The sequence below is a fragment of the Mustela nigripes genome, chromosome 5 (genome assembly GCF_022355385.1).
Source record: "Mustela nigripes isolate SB6536 chromosome 5, MUSNIG.SB6536, whole genome shotgun sequence".
In the NCBI taxonomy this organism is placed as follows: domain Eukaryota; kingdom Metazoa; phylum Chordata; class Mammalia; order Carnivora; family Mustelidae; genus Mustela; species Mustela nigripes.
Window position 1 is genome coordinate 135,688,532 of NC_081561.1, and position 15,464 is coordinate 135,703,995.

The 15,464-nt window shown below is 42.9% G+C and overlaps 1 protein-coding gene across 13 annotated transcripts in view; it reads right to left on the minus strand.

Moving 5' to 3' along the window:
* Positions 1-15,464, minus strand: part of SYNE1 (spectrin repeat containing nuclear envelope protein 1) — a 464,771-nt gene that overhangs the window by 204,118 nt on the left and 245,189 nt on the right. For all 13 annotated transcript variants that reach the window (XM_059401283.1, XM_059401282.1, XM_059401288.1 and 10 more), the window contains 10 exons: positions 15,285-15,440; positions 13,618-13,782; positions 11,957-12,129; positions 10,413-10,566; positions 7,562-7,705; positions 6,605-6,769; positions 3,670-3,987; positions 1,899-2,054; positions 1,605-1,775; positions 671-997 (listed from right to left, as the gene is read on the minus strand). In XM_059401283.1, the coding sequence (XP_059257266.1) occupies positions 671-997; positions 1,605-1,775; positions 1,899-2,054; positions 3,670-3,987; positions 6,605-6,769; positions 7,562-7,705; positions 10,413-10,566; positions 11,957-12,129; positions 13,618-13,782; positions 15,285-15,440 (1,929 nt within the window). The remainder of the gene's footprint in view (positions 1-670; positions 998-1,604; positions 1,776-1,898; positions 2,055-3,669; positions 3,988-6,604; positions 6,770-7,561; positions 7,706-10,412; positions 10,567-11,956; positions 12,130-13,617; positions 13,783-15,284; positions 15,441-15,464) is intronic.

Sequence of the window (15,464 nt, forward strand, 5' to 3'; positions counted from 1 at the left end):
AAATTAATTTTTTTAAAGATTTTTTTTATCTATTTGACAGACAGAGATCACAAGGAGGCGGAGAGGCAGGCGGCGCGGGGGGTGGGGGAAGCAGGCTCCCTGCTGAGCAGAGAGCTTGATGCGGGGCTGGATCCCAGGACCCTGAGATCATGACCTGAGCCGAAGGCAGAGGCCGTAACCCACTGAGCCACCCAGGTGCCCCCAAAATTAATTTCTAAGATGTTTAGCTACATTGGTTAATTAGAATTTCTTTTCTTACAAATATAGTATCTCATTTTCAATTCACCATAGATCAACTCATAGGCATTGGTACCAAAAGATGAAGGAAAGACTCTACATGACAGGCAGAGAATGGGCAGGTGTGAGATCCTGATGCCGGGAAGACGTACCTGCAGCAGCCCTGTGCCTGAGTCAGAGTGTAGAGCAGATCTCCACTTAGTGATACAATCTTTGAGTATCAGGCAAATATGATTCCCGAATGGAAAACTAAGTCTGACATAGCATACCCAGACAAATAAATCTACATCACGCACACCAGTAGGATGGGCAAGTTAAGGATATTTTCCAACACCCACTCCGGGTAGACACCCACCAGGAGTCACGTTCCTCCCTTGCCCTGCCTGTGTGCGGGACCTTCCCACCCCTGCGTCAGCGAATAACAGCACATTACCTTATATTTCGATAACTGAGCTTTTTTCTCATATAATTCCATTTTGGGTTCTTCGGGAGTGTGTAGGATTTCTTGATATTCTGATATCCACTGAGTTAGTGCTTTGTATTTATCTGAGAACTCCTTCGCCAAAAGGAGGCCTTTCTCCAGGGTCAGGTGCTCTTTCCGGACCGCACTGGTCAGTTCCTTCAACTGCTCCATGTGCTCCTGGATCTCTTTCCTTAAAGTCTCTGCCTCGCCGTCCTCCAAGTATTTGAGAGCCCTCTCTCCTTTCTCTCGGGCTGACTTCAGCAAACCATGGCCTTTCTCCATGTCTTTTAGCAAACCCTGAGGAAGAGAGTGAGCAGGAAGCAAATAGGGAGTTAGTATTTCTCTCCTTTTAAAGAAAAGGCTTTCAAGTCCCCATTCTCGAGTTTCCCCTTAAGACATGTTTTTGGAGTTTTATAAAGAGGTGATCTGCCAGGAAGCAGAATCTTCTCTTCTTTATTTAAGATAGGTTTGAACAAGTCTTCATCAAGAGGTCATTTCCAAATCAGAGAACATGATGTTCTTTCCATCTCATTCTCATTCGTCTCATCTCACGACTAAATTCTCATTTAGAATTCCTAAAGATCGGAGTAAAAACTCTTTTGTTAATACGTGGTACCAGGAACCAGAGATAATTTTTTTTTCTCCTAATATTTAAGTGTCAGACTGGAATTCAGACATAAGCAACCAAGTCTAAGTCATTCAGATGACATCACATCATAAGTAACTGAAAGCCAGTATTTAGACTTATACAGATTATAAGAATATTTGGAGTGAAGCATGAGCTACGGACCATCACTCATCCGGGGGCAGGGATAAACATTCATGCCCACCATGTCTGCACAAGGGAATGGGACAGCAGTGTGGGAAAAAGGCTGAGAGACAAGCCCCATGTCTGCACACCTACCTCCAACATCTTCATTTTTCTCCCCATCATCGCTTTATCTACTCTGTCAATTTTGGTGGCGACATTCTTGAAGTTTTTATAAGTAGAGCTGTACCATTCAGAATAGGAACTTAGGGATAATTCTGATTCCTCCAAACTCTGAATCTCTTCCTCCAAGAATTTTATTTGTTCCTTTAAAAGGAAAAAGAGAATCAGACAGTGAATTACAGACCTGTAGCAGTGCGTTTCTTCACCAGAAGTTAATGCGAGGGAGAACATTCGCTGGTGAGATTTGCTGGCCTGTAGGCCACTCACCAGCACTTGGAGAAGAAGGGCCTGGTATCTGGAAGTCAGCTGGGTGGCCTGGCAGCCCATTCGGCTGCTCCCGTGGCTCTCGTCCAGCATCTCCTGAGTTCTGGCTCCCACTTCCTCAACTTCGTCTTTGTATGCGGTGACTTCTTCATGCCACTTCTGAAATGACAGAAATGTGACAGGAACAGGATCAATCTTAGGCCTAACTGTGTTGGGCAAATATGTGTGTGTGTGTGTGTGTGTGTGTGTGTGTGTGTGTGTATCTTCTTCTTTTTTTTTTTTTTTTATAGATTTTATTTATTTATTTGTTAGAGAGAGTGAGCACAGGCAGACAGAGTGATGGCAGAGGCAGAGGGAGAAGCAGGCTCCCCGCTGAGCAAGGAGCCCGATGTGGGACTTGATCCCAGAACACTGGGATCATGACCTGAGCCGAAGGCAGCCACTTAACCAGCTGAGCGACCCAGGCATCCCTATATATCTCTTCTTAATAGGAAATGATTTTACTGTAGGTGCAGAATTTATTTATTCTGAGATACAATTCTGGAAAACATACCATATATAACCTTCATGAAAAATTTTATTATAGCCCTATGGTAAAAACTGTACACTTCTTATTTGGGCACTTTTCTGTATATACTGAACTTATTACAAGAAAAAAGTATAAAAATATATAAAATCTGGGGCTCCTGCATGGCTCAGTGGGTTAAAGCCTCTGCCTTCAGCTCAGGTCATGATCCCAGGGTCCTGGGATCCAGCCCCGCATCGGGCTCTCTGCTCAGCAGGGAGCCTGCATCTCCCTCTCTCTCTGCCTGCCTCTCTGCCTACTTGTGATCTTTGTCAAATAAATAAATAAAATCTTTAAATATATATATATATATATATATATATATATATATATATATATAATCACCCTAAAAGGAAATGTCAATGTATGTTAAGAATATATTTGAGATATAATTTTGAAAACGTGTCTTATATAACCTTCATGAAAAATAGTATTATAATAACATGATAAAAACTATTCTTTATGAGTTTGAATAGTTTTCTGTATATATTACACTGGTTTAAAACTTGAAAAAAAAAGAGTGGCATACATTGTTGTATCTTCTGTTAGATAAATCTTAAAGTAGATGAATATGGATAAGAAATTCCAAAAGCCTGGGGCACCTGGGTGGCTCAGTTGGTTAAGTCTCTTCCTTCACCTCAGGTCATGATCCCAGAGTTCTGGGACTGAGCCCTGCATCAGGCTCCCTGCATAGTGTGGGGTCTGCTTTTCCCTCTCCCTCTGCCCCTCCCCCTGCTCATGTACACACTTTCTCTCTCAAATAAATAAAATCTTTAAAAGAAAAATTCCAAAGGCCTAAGCATTATTTTTATCATGCCTACTGAATTTGCATAAAAGTTAGTAAAAAATTAATTATCAAGTATTATTTCAATGTACTACATTAGAGCCATTTCATATCAGAACATTAAACTTAAATGATTTCAATACTAGCATTCATGCGTCTTTATAAAACAAGGTAATAGGGTATGGGAAATGCAAAATACAAAAAATACAAAATACTTCATTAAATTACATTTTGTTAAAGACTAATTTAAGATTCTATTTAGTAAATGCTGTCGCAGAACATCCTCTACAGCAATTCTTTTTTATAAGCAGAAAGAGATTTTGTAAAATGTAAAACTTAGACAAAAAGTTATTAAATATTTCAATGAAAGAAACTGCAAGGTCACTGTTGCTTTAACAAAGATCGAGAATTTGCAGGAGTCGTACCTTCATCTGATGTAACTGCATCTCCTTGGCTGCCCGGCTAGACTGACGTCCTGTCCTGACGCTCACTTTGCTCTCCAGCGTTTTAAGCCACTCATCTACTTGCTGATACTTTTGTTCCATGAGCCTCAATTTGTTGACTACATTATTGAACTGAGTCCGGGTCTCAGACAGTCTCTGCTGGTAGGCCTGCCAGTCCTGTCGGAGAGACTCCAAAGCCCGGTCCTCAGTCTGGGGGATGCCCAATGGTATCACCTCTTCTCTGGCGTGCAGCACCGAATTCAACAGGGCCTGCCCCTCTGCACAACGCACCTGTAGCTCCTGCCGGGGAAAAGGCAAAGGCACAGCTGTCACACCGCATTCGTAGTCCACACCTGCATGAGTTACCATGTCTCACCCAAGTCACCTGTGCCAGCCTGAGCTCCACCTTAGACAAGAATTATTTTATTCTGTCTTATACAATGCAAAAAAAAAAAAAAAACCAACAGGTATCTAACACTGAACATCATTTCCCAAGTAAGAGTGTGTGGCCCTCAATGCCTAAAAAGTTTCCTATTATGTTTTATATTACAAAAAAGTTTGCCAATCCTGAATTAAACTTAACTTTAAAGTAACTAAGAATATTGGAACAAAATTTCTGTTTGTGGACATTTTCTCTTAATTCAGGATTGGCAAACTTTTTTGTAATATAAAACATAATAGGGACGCCTGGGTGGCTTAGTGGGTTAAGCTGCTGCCTTCAGCTCAGGTCATGATCTCAGGGTTCTGGGATCGAGTCCCGCATGGGGCTCTCTGCTCAGCAGGGAGCCTGCTTCCTCCTCTCTCTCTCTGCCTGCCTCTCTGCCTACTTGTGATCTCTCTCTGTCAAATAAATAAATAAAATCTTTAAAAAAAAAAAAACATAATAGGAAACTTTTTAGGCATTGAGGGCCACACACTCTCTGCGGCAACTATTTAAAACTCTGCTATTTCAGCACAAAAGTACCCAGAGATGATATATAAGTGAATGGGTATGGCTGTGACTCAATAAAACTTTATTGAAAATGTAAGCATGTGGGCATTGGCTGCGGCTTACTGGCGCTCACCCTAATTTATTAATCTTCCCAATGTATCATTCTTCCTTTATTTTATGTTTTCTCTATTACACAAATCATCACTGTATTAGGTAAATTCTTTTATATCCCATGCTTCAAGTATTTAGTCTGAAGGAAAAATATGGCTCAATATTTTTATAAGGTATATGTTCTATGAGCCAGATCAGGCCTTCAGTTTACACAAAATAACTTGGGATCGTGCTCCACAGAGCTGACCCATCCCCACAAGGTGAGTTGTAGGACCTCAGGAGGCTGAAGAAGGTCTGCTGGGCGGTAGAACATCACGATTCCCCAGCCCCTTTTCCCACCACTAGCATCATCCCTCCTTTTTTTAAGGTCTGTGCTGTCTCAAAATAAGACAATGTAAGAACTAATGCATGGCGAAATGAGAGGTGGGTATCAGTTTGGGCCACAGTACTACTGACTGAAGGGAAATACTTTCTTCTGACCAGAACAAGAGAAACATCTGCTGGTGACGAGTAACTTACTGGCTCGGCTCCCACCCAGAAGGCGAGAGAGCTTGGTAGATGCTTGCCAAGATTTTGAAGTGAAGTGCTGAGAGGGGTTATTTAGCAAAAACAAAGCCAAATCTCGTAAAATAAATTACAACAACCACATGTGGCCGACGGGGGTACCTATTCTTTTGAAACAGGATGGATTAGATCCTTACTTAAACTAATGAAATTAGGACCCTTTTAACTTCCGCTTCATACATATTTCATGAATGGAGCTCCTTGCTCCCATCTCATTTAATCCTTCCTCAAGACAACTCTGTAGAGGACACTGTGTGAGAGAGGTTCTCTCCTGCCCAAAGTCATCCAGTGTCCGCTCCCACCAAGGAGTAGAGTCCAAACTTCCTAATCCCAAACTTGTGCTCCTGCCATTAGACATTCCCCCAAAGCCACATTTCTGAAATAGCCAGAAATTCTATATGCTGATTGTAACCATCCTAGTCCTTGTTTCTGCTTTGTGCAAGTTATAGGTGCATCCTGCTCAATCCTGAACCAGTTCTCATCGGGGCTGATACTCTTGTCAGTAAATTCCAAATGCACAGCTGGTGCCACAGTTGTCTCATTGGCCTTTCTCTGTTCTCTACTGTGTGTGCCTGGTGGGCTCTTCTAAGGACACCTCCTAACCCCTCCCTATTTCTCTAGGTAAGATGGGGGGCTCTCTTAGGTGTTCCCCTAAGATCCCTTGAACCAGCCTATTCCTTATCACATTATACATAATGATCTGCCTCTAGGTCTGCATTTCTCACTAAATGGCAAGTTCCTTGAAGGCAGGTATATATTGTAATCATCTTTATGTGCAGTCTCTGCACAACATTAGGTCTTCAAGAAATGCAGAATGGGTAAATACGTGAAAGGGTTAGGAGCACTTTACCCACTAGGTCTGCCATCTTGCCCCGCATGCTGGCACTTCTTCTAGCTCTTCTAATTCCTTCTTCAGCAGTGTGGGAGCTTTTGGTTGAAACTAGATGGTGTCATCAGTTTCACTTTGAGGAATGTCGTGTTCCATTGACCCCTGCTGCTAAGATCCACTGCCAATTCATCCTCTAGGGAGTCACAGGCAGGCGGGCCAGTCAGGACCAAAAATTAGACCATTAGCCGCTGCTGTCAGAGGCCGCCTTCACAGCTGAACAAATTCCTCAAGTCCCAGTCCTACTCTGTCTAAATTGCCCACCAAAGATCTCCACGAGTATACTACAGAGATCCTGTGAATCAGGACCTCCCTTGATAACTCTCAGCTCTTTATACAATTCAAGGTTATATTAACTTCCCATGGCTTAAAATAATAACTGCATGTTCAGAATGAAAATTTCTTTAAGATGAAGGAGACTTTACCTGAAGATGCCGCAATGTTGTCTCGTGACTGTCAGCATCGCCTTCAAGGACGGAATGTTGGTCAAGCTTGTCTTGTTCTTGTCCCAGCCAAACTTCAAATGCTTTTAGGTCTCTCTGGTACTCTTGGTGCAGGCGAACTAGCTTTTCAGACCTGGTTACTGCTTCCTATTATCAGCAGTTAAGATGATTAAGATAGGAAAACATTACTACATGCAATGGTGATGTACTATAAGAATGTAATGTTGGGATTTTAAGAAAACATGATTATCAAATCACTGAAGTATGATTTCCTAGAAGAATAAAGTGTCAAGGTTTACATAAAAAAATATAAAAACATATTAGCAAGATGAAAGGGGCCTTGAAGATTATTTTTTCGAAATAATTACCTGATCTTTCCATTCCTTATGAAATGTAACCTGGATATGCCAAAAAATGAATTAACTTTATGTGTTATAATAACACAGTTTTACTAATGAAGGAAACTGAAATTCTCATAATGTGCTATAAGTGAGGATTCGGACTCACTGTGGATTTAATCTTCCATGTACTTGTCTAATAAAATAGGATGTGCTTGAAAGTTATTTTTAGTTTCTTGGTGAGGCCTAGGTAAGAATTACAAATGTTATCTGTGATTATTTATTGCTTTAGAAAACTCTCATCAACAGACATTTAAAAACATTTATGAGTATTCATTATGAAGCTGTCCAATTTCTTTCTTAAATTGGGTAATTTCTGGGAATTTTTATTGAGAATTAATTTCCTTTACTAACTCTCATGTACGTTATAATAGTATTTGAAGGTTTTTGTTTGGGTTTGCTGCCATTGAAAGTATTAAAATTCATTTGTTCTTCTGTGCTTTCACAAATCATCATTCCTGCAAATAAATTAGTCTTTAAATAAGCATGGGTCTAACCCCTCCTATTTCAGTGAGTCTGCAGCGAACACGTTCAGCCATACCTTGGCTCTCTCTTTGATTGCTCTGTAACGCTCCTGAAGGTCCTGGAATTCTAACTGGGTGACATAGTGTTCGGTCATGCCAGCCCCTTTGAGTTCAATGGTCTCCAGCAAGCTGCTGTAACTCAGCACTTCTTCACTTAGTAACTAGAGAACATTTAAAAGAAACACCATCGTATCAGTAATACTGCTAAAATTAAGAGATTTTAGCTGTTTAGTTGACAAGTGATCTTAGGTTATCTACCTACAGACAAGTAGATCGACAGACCCATCTGTCTATACATGTATATAAAGTGTGAGAGAGAGTGTGTGTGTGTGTGTGTGTGTGCACGAGCATGTGTGTGTGTGTGTGTGTGTGTGTGTGTGTGCGTGTGTGTGTGTGTGTGTGTGTGTGTGTGTGCACGCACATTTATTTGGTACCTGGCTCAGAACTTTGAGATACTGATTCCAAATAACTTCGGAATCGAAGTTTGGAGACTTAATTGGTCCCCCAATGGGCTCCTTTCCACTCCCATACCTCCTCAGGCCCACCAAACCCCAATTCCCCTTCTCCTGCAGTCTTTTTCATCAAGCAGTAAATGCCGCCACATGCCACCCCAATGTTCTAAGATGGCCATTTTCTCCCTGCTCTCTGTCATTCCAGCCACAGTGAAACCGTGTTAGTTCTACCTCTTCACTGCATCCTGACACTTGTCCCCATGCGTCCTGTACACTCTCTAGCCCACGCTGCTGCTGTCTCTTACTGGACTTCTGCAATATCCTGCTGGGCAGATTCCCTGCTACCCATTCTCACTCTGTTCTTTTTCCCCACTGCACACAGCAGCCTGCATGATAAAACATTTTAAAACTGTTAACAGAATCCTGTCACTCCTCAGCTCAAAGCATCGACTATCTTCCCTGTGCTGTCAGGACCGAGGGGAGCTCCTCCGGCTAGCCCACGTGGTGACGCGTGGCCAGGGTCCTGCCACTCAGCCAGCACACCTCTTTATTCTCTGTTCCAGCAACATGTGGCCCTTCTTTTAAGTTCCCTTCTTGAGCCAGACTCTCTCCCTCCTCAGGACACGCTGATTACTGCATTTGGACTGCTCTTTTCCCACCACCTCCCCAGAATAATTTCTCTGCATGACATTCCTTTGGGCATGGTCTAAACTCTGCTGTTTCAGAGAGACTTTTCTGTCCCTTCCTTGACCCCAAGCAATCTGCATTAGCTCTGTGCACATTCCCCTTTCACAGCTTTCTTTCTTCAGAGCACCTATCCCCAGTTATAATTCTTGATCGGTTCATGCACTCGGAAGAATGTTTAATTCCCCACCAGAACACAGTCCTCTGTTTTATTCACCTAGAATTGAGCATGACGCCTGCATGTAGCAAGCCCTCAATCAGTATTTATTGAATAGATGAATAATTTAATTAATTAGGAAATAAATCATTACCACAATACAATTACAAGGTAGATAACTATGATTAAATTAATTTTCAGATGCATAAATGAAAACCTAAAATATTAAGAGACTTGGCATAGGTCCCATAAGGCAATTTAGTCATTCAAGTTACTTTTATTCAGCATTTTCTCTGTGTCAGAGAGTCAAATGGTAGGGTCCAAAAAAAAAAAAAAAAAATTAAGCACCTTTATCCGCTAGGGGAGAGAGAGATGTAAGCATATATTTAATATAATGGATAGAGAGATATGAAGAACAGAGAACAGAAGAACTAAGTAAGCTTAGGGTGGTGGTATCATAGCAAAGACTTCTGTCTGTTCAGAAAGGTGAGTGCAAAGTTGCCGGCTGTGGAAGCAGAGCGAGGTCATTACCGCAGAGGCATGGACTCTTTGTTCCATTGCGAGTGGCCTTTTCAGGAAACACAGTAAGGCTGAAGCCATGGGTGGAAGGAGCGCCGGAGAGTGAAGGAAGGGAGGGTGACAAAGGAGATGGTGACAATGCTTACAGACTAGGTGGGGAAGACTGGTCGGATACCATAGACAATCCCTGAGGCAGGAGAGTGAGGCATCCACCTTTATATGAAGATAACAGTAGATGGAGACAAGAGACAAGCAGTTCGGAGTCTGCTGCAAATCAGGAAAAGAAGGACGGATTGTGGTCAGGAGACATTTCTGAGATGAAATCAGCTGGACCTAATGCCTCATTTGAAGCAGGGAAGAGAGAGAAGGAGCTGCAGATGATAAAGTTTCTAATTTAGGATATTCAGCACAGGATGACACAGATGAACTCAGAATGAGAATATCAGAAGTTGAAGGAATTGGGGGCAGAAGTAGTACACACTGCTTAGGGTGTGATGAGGCTGAGGTAGAACAGATCCTCCCAAAAATAGGCACAGGAGTAAGGACATAAATCAAAGGTCTCCAGAATTTTTTGTTTGATCACCACTATGAACAAAAGAACTCAGTTACATTTCCCTAATATCTATCTACCTATCTATCTATCATCTTTCTTTCTATCTACCTACTTATCATCTATTTTAAAAATATACGTAGCACTATACTAACATAAGCATTAAGAAAATGTACAAAAGTACAAAAGATGTCATAAACACAAAGCATTTTTACTTCCTAATGATGATCAGCATAAAGATATTGAAAGATATTACAAGTTGCCAAATTTTAAACATATCACAGAACATCTATGCAGTTTTCCTGGAAAAGAAGATTTTTGCTCACTAATAAAAAAGTCACAAATAAAAGTCAGGTTTAAGAAGCCATTAGAAATTGCAGTAAAAGCCCCAAATACTGTTTACCGACGTATACAGCCCTAGCATCCAGGTAGTCCCACTTTTACGTAACCCTGGCTTCTGAAGAAGCCTGCCAGAGGGCAAAGGGCATCTGAAATCCAGCTCCCACCTTGGCTTTCCCCAGAGCAGTGGTTTTCTCGCGCAGCTCCGCGTACTGCCTTTCGGATTCATTGAGGCCGGCTTCCACACTGTCCATCCAGCTGGAAAACTGCCGAACGTCATCCTGATAACTTGTCCACTTAGAAAGAGCTCCTTCGAGTTGACTGAAAGGTATGCAAAAGGGCAATAATCTACATTGAGAAGCCATAAATGTCCAGTCTGTCCAATCTCTACCTGCACCTGCTCTGTCCACGGCGCCAGCAGCGAGCCCGCAGATGAGGACCGCAGCCGGCTGGAAGGGGCGCAATGACCGGGGCTTATCGAATCTGAGTCTGGGTCCCGGGCAAGTATGACCCCCGGAAGCAAAGGACAGTGAAGCCGAGGCTGGCAGGGGGAATAGTGGGACTGGACATAAAACTCAGAAGCCATAAGCAGGTCGCCCGAGACCCTGGGAGAGGCGTGAGGGCAAAACCGGGAGAGACCCACTGTCTGAGGCTTTTCTGGAGCCAAGACCCTACAGAGGAAGCGAAGCAACACTTGACTCCATCAAGTTGCGCAGGACATCCAGAGGAGAGCAAAAAGGAATAAATAAAAGACGGAAGCACCAAGCAAGAACAAGCACGTAAGTACCTCGCATGAGATTTAAAAATCAGAAAATCACAATGGAAAAATAGGGTCACGTTTTCGGAACTGGTCTAACCTGATTACTTCCCTTCCAGATAAATCACGCACTCCTTCCCTCAACGTGGATGTTTGTTTTCCGACCCCATTAATCACATGTGCCTAATTTCACTCCCAGACTTTGGGCTGTTTGGTGGCAGAGGCTCCACCCACATTCCCGCTCCAAGCACACCCCCGCAGCACACACTGCCCACCGCCAGCCCCGCGCCCTCCTGGCCCAAGGGCATTCTCTGCTCACTGGTGCCTGCCTAACTTGAGGGCAACACAGGTGAGAAGTGCCAGGGATGGTGGCTCTCCCTGGGAGCGCTCTCCACCGCCCTCCGGACACTCGGGGGAACTTGTTTACAAACATTCTAGTTCCCCAGTCCTCGCTGGGGAACCCTGAGACCCTGTTCTTCACGGGCTCCCAGCATGGCCCGGCCGGATTCAGTTCCAGCTGTCCGCGGGCTGACCTGGTCAAGAACACTCCCTTGATCAGCAGCGGCCCTTCCTTCCTGGTCTCTCTCCTCCAGCCCCTACTGGTATTTCCCTGGGGTTACCTCCCAAGTAAACTACTTGGTTGAAATAATGTATCTTGAAGTGATGAAACCTTTACCTTGTGACTTTTAAAGCAATGAACACTAACAAAAAGATACATGGAGTTATATTAAAACATAGGCATGGCAGGCCAACCTGAATGTAAGATTATACCTGTAAGTTTCTTTTGTTCTAATAAAAAGAGAGAGAGATAGAGAGAGAGAGAAAGGAAGGAGGAGAGAAAGGGAAGGAAGGAAAAGAAAGAAGGGAAGAAAACCCCAGGAGCAGTCTTCTACCGTGCTGTCATACTGATCTTTCGGTAATGGCTTGGCAGGAGCCAGCTTTTTTTCCCCTTACCTCTTACAGCGAATTGCTGCGGACGAAAGGGAAGCCCACATATCCTTCACACTCTGCAGCTGCTGCTGGAGAGCAGGAATGCCTTCCGGAGAGGTATTCTGCAGGACAGACTCCCCTCTGGTCACTATCATTTTCATCTGGATCTCTTTTTCCTGTTTCACTGATAACAGAGCCTATAAGAGCCAATACAGAAGTCCTTTGTCATTTGCATGTTTAGTGTATCCGGCTTTAACTTTCCCAGCTCCTGAAGATAGTAGAATGACATACGATTGCATTGAGCCATGAATCTCTCGGGCTGCCTGGGTGGCAGCTGGGAGACTCATTTGCTGGTGAGTGTCAGTAACCAGTCCCCAGTCACCTGCCTGTCTCAGAGTGGACTTGGCTTTTCAGATCTCAGTTTTTCTCTGTATAATCCCTTCTTTCCACTGAAATTTTAATCCACAAGTTTTCTTTGTCTGCTCAAAGTCTTTTTTTTTTTTTTTTTAAATAAGTTTCAGGGGTAGAGTTTAGTGGTTCGTCGGTTGCATACAGCACCCAGTGTTCACCATAGCTACTGGTTTTTGATAAGAGAAAAATCGACTACAACAGAATTCACGGATTTTCAAAGGTCACAGGATCAAGAGCTTTATAATATTAAGGTCTCTGGCACAAAAAGCCTAAAGACATATGTCAGTTGATATTGTATATTAATCTAGACATTTCAAGGTCTTCCCAGGCACTCTTGTTTTTCTATAGAAGAAGTTTGAATTCAAAGTTATAAAGCTGGTGTTACCGCTTAAAAAGCAAAGTTCCTCCCCCTCCCTAATCCGGATGCTGCCAGCATCTAGAGTCACTGTCAGCCCCGCACTGCCATCACTTTGTGTTGTGGCAAGAAGGAACTGCTAGCAATTGCTCCCACGCCATGCTGTTTTGTTTTCTTTGGCTTTGGCTTCTGCTGGTACCATTCTCAAATCTCAGTCTGGGTGTGAGGTTTTCTGAGAAAGCTCTGCAGAATCCCAACCAAGTCCCTCCTGCACACCCCACTCTTCCTCCCGTTTATCTGCAGCACCGTGAGCACTCGCCTCTCTGCTGTTACTGTCTTCTCCGGGTCAGCCTCCAGCCCCAGACCATGAAATCCTCGAGCACAATGACCACATTTCATTCATTTTTGAGTCCTTGAAATCAAGACAGAGGGCTAATCTCCGACAAGACGCCCAGCATACGACTGTCAGGCAAATGACTGCAGAATTTTATCACAAATGTGAAAGAGAACTAATATGCTGGGATAAGAGAAGAACTGACCAAGAATTGACCAGGATACAGGCAGACGAGTGAGTTTGACCAAGATGGGAAATATCTTGCTCTAAAAATATTTCATCAAAATATTTTCCAAGAATAAATGTTATCTATGATATCATTTGAAACTCACCTCTTACCTATATCAAACAAGTAACGACCCTGGGTTGCAATTTGAGTTTAATTTCTGTAAAGCATTTATGAGTGGACATGTCTGGGGTCAGATGACTCGGAGATGCTCTGCAAACAGGGTTGCACCCCCAGAGCCGTCTCAGAGTTGTTGCGGAAAGATTGTGACTTAATCACACGAGACAGACAGAGCTTTGAGACATTGTGAGAAAAACAACTTCTGGAAATTAGAGCCCATTTCTCTGTAAAGTGCACACCTCCAGCTTGAGCATCCTGCTGTCCAGCACACTCTTGTCGGATGTTGGGTGACAGTAGGACTCCAGCATGTGAACAGCGTCTGTCAGCCAGTCTTGTAGCTCTTTAATCCCGAGGGAGAACTGACTGTGCTCCGCAACAATTCTATCCAATCTCGACACTTTCTCCTGGAAAAGACAGAAATCATTTTCCAGCTGTGCATGACCACTCTACTGCCTACAGATGCTCCAGTCACAAAGCTAACCACTGGTTTCAAATAACAGCCATCAGGCATAGGTTTCTGAGCTGCACAGATACAATGCACGTCTGCATTGATTGGAGACGTGGGGAGCATCTTTGGAATAACTGCGTCAAAAGCAGAACAATTACAATGATAATTTACTGCCCCCCACTTTAAACACTGCTCTTTTTATGGCAACTGTGGGTTTTTTTTTTTTTTTGGAATCAGCACAATTTCTTCCTAATGCCTCATTTGGAAGAGAATCAGAGTATTTTCTACCTTTCCCATACCGCATTTGGCTCAACCGATACCCTGTATCCGTATGACCTACCTTGTAGCCAGTTCTGAAACTATCAGAGATTTCTTAATAGCTCTAAATTTTAAAAATTGGGACCATAGATATGATTTTACTTATTAGTTAAAGGTTATATCTGACTCTAGTGAGGATTTTATGACTATGTTTCCAGCTCTTAAAGTATTCACAGATATATCTACTGATTTTGACATCTAGATAAATACAAAGGAATAAGACGTCCTTAATTCTTTCTAATTTCAGATATATGCCATTTTTTCTGAGGACAAATAAGAAGTAATTTATTCACAGGAAAAAAATGGGTGTGAACATAGACTATTTATAAACATAGACTATTTGAGGATCCAAATCAGCAGACCAGAAGCAAGTCCACAGCAAAACAGGTGAAGCTGTGTTACAGCAGGTTCCCTACTTTCTATGATCTGAAATGCCGAAGACAAATCTAGGGAACAAATGTTAGAAGCCACATAAAGCTCAAGGTAGACCTGGCCAAAGAAGTTCGAGATGAGCCTGCCTTCTGCCTGTTGAATGCGCTAAGTTAGCTCACCAGGGTGCCCCATGTACTTTTTCCTAAGCTGCTAGAAAAGATACTTCATCAGTGATATAAATCATTGCTGATTTTGAGCTCTACTCCGGAATCCAAAATGAAACTCTCAATCAACACATTCTTGACAGCTATGATTTAAAAATGATCCCAAACTCATTATATTCAATCCAATAAGTTTAAACTGCTTTGAATTCGCGTTTTTCTAAAATCATTCAATCTGAGATTGTTTAGATCCCAAACTCTGAATGTTGCCTTATGTTTACACTTTTGAGTCTTCAAGCTAAAAGCCTTGGGGAACACACCACCTCAGTATTGAAGAAGATATTTCCAATAGTAGAGATTGGAAGTCTCTTCAGTCTTTGAAACCACCTCTGCTTCTTTTCAGACAACCACACTACGGTGACGCAGCACAAAAGCACGACTCAGACTGGAAGGTTGGGAAGGACACTTACACACCTTATTCCTGACCCTGTGCACACCTTTGTACAACCCTAACGAGACTCCAGATCTGCGGCCTCAGTGCCACACACACGCGCGCACATGCACACGCACACACACACGCACCCACGCAGCACATGGTGGGCGTTACCTTTGTTAAATTGCTTAGAGCTAGATACTGAGCAGACAGCTGCGACACTCTGTGCATAAAGCTCTTGCTGGCAGCTTGTCCTTCCCACAGCTGCTGAGCCTTCTCTCTTAGCCTGTTGAGCTGAGGCTCGTAGCAGTTTATTTCCTCAAGGACAGACTGAAAAGCACAAGCAAGTTACTA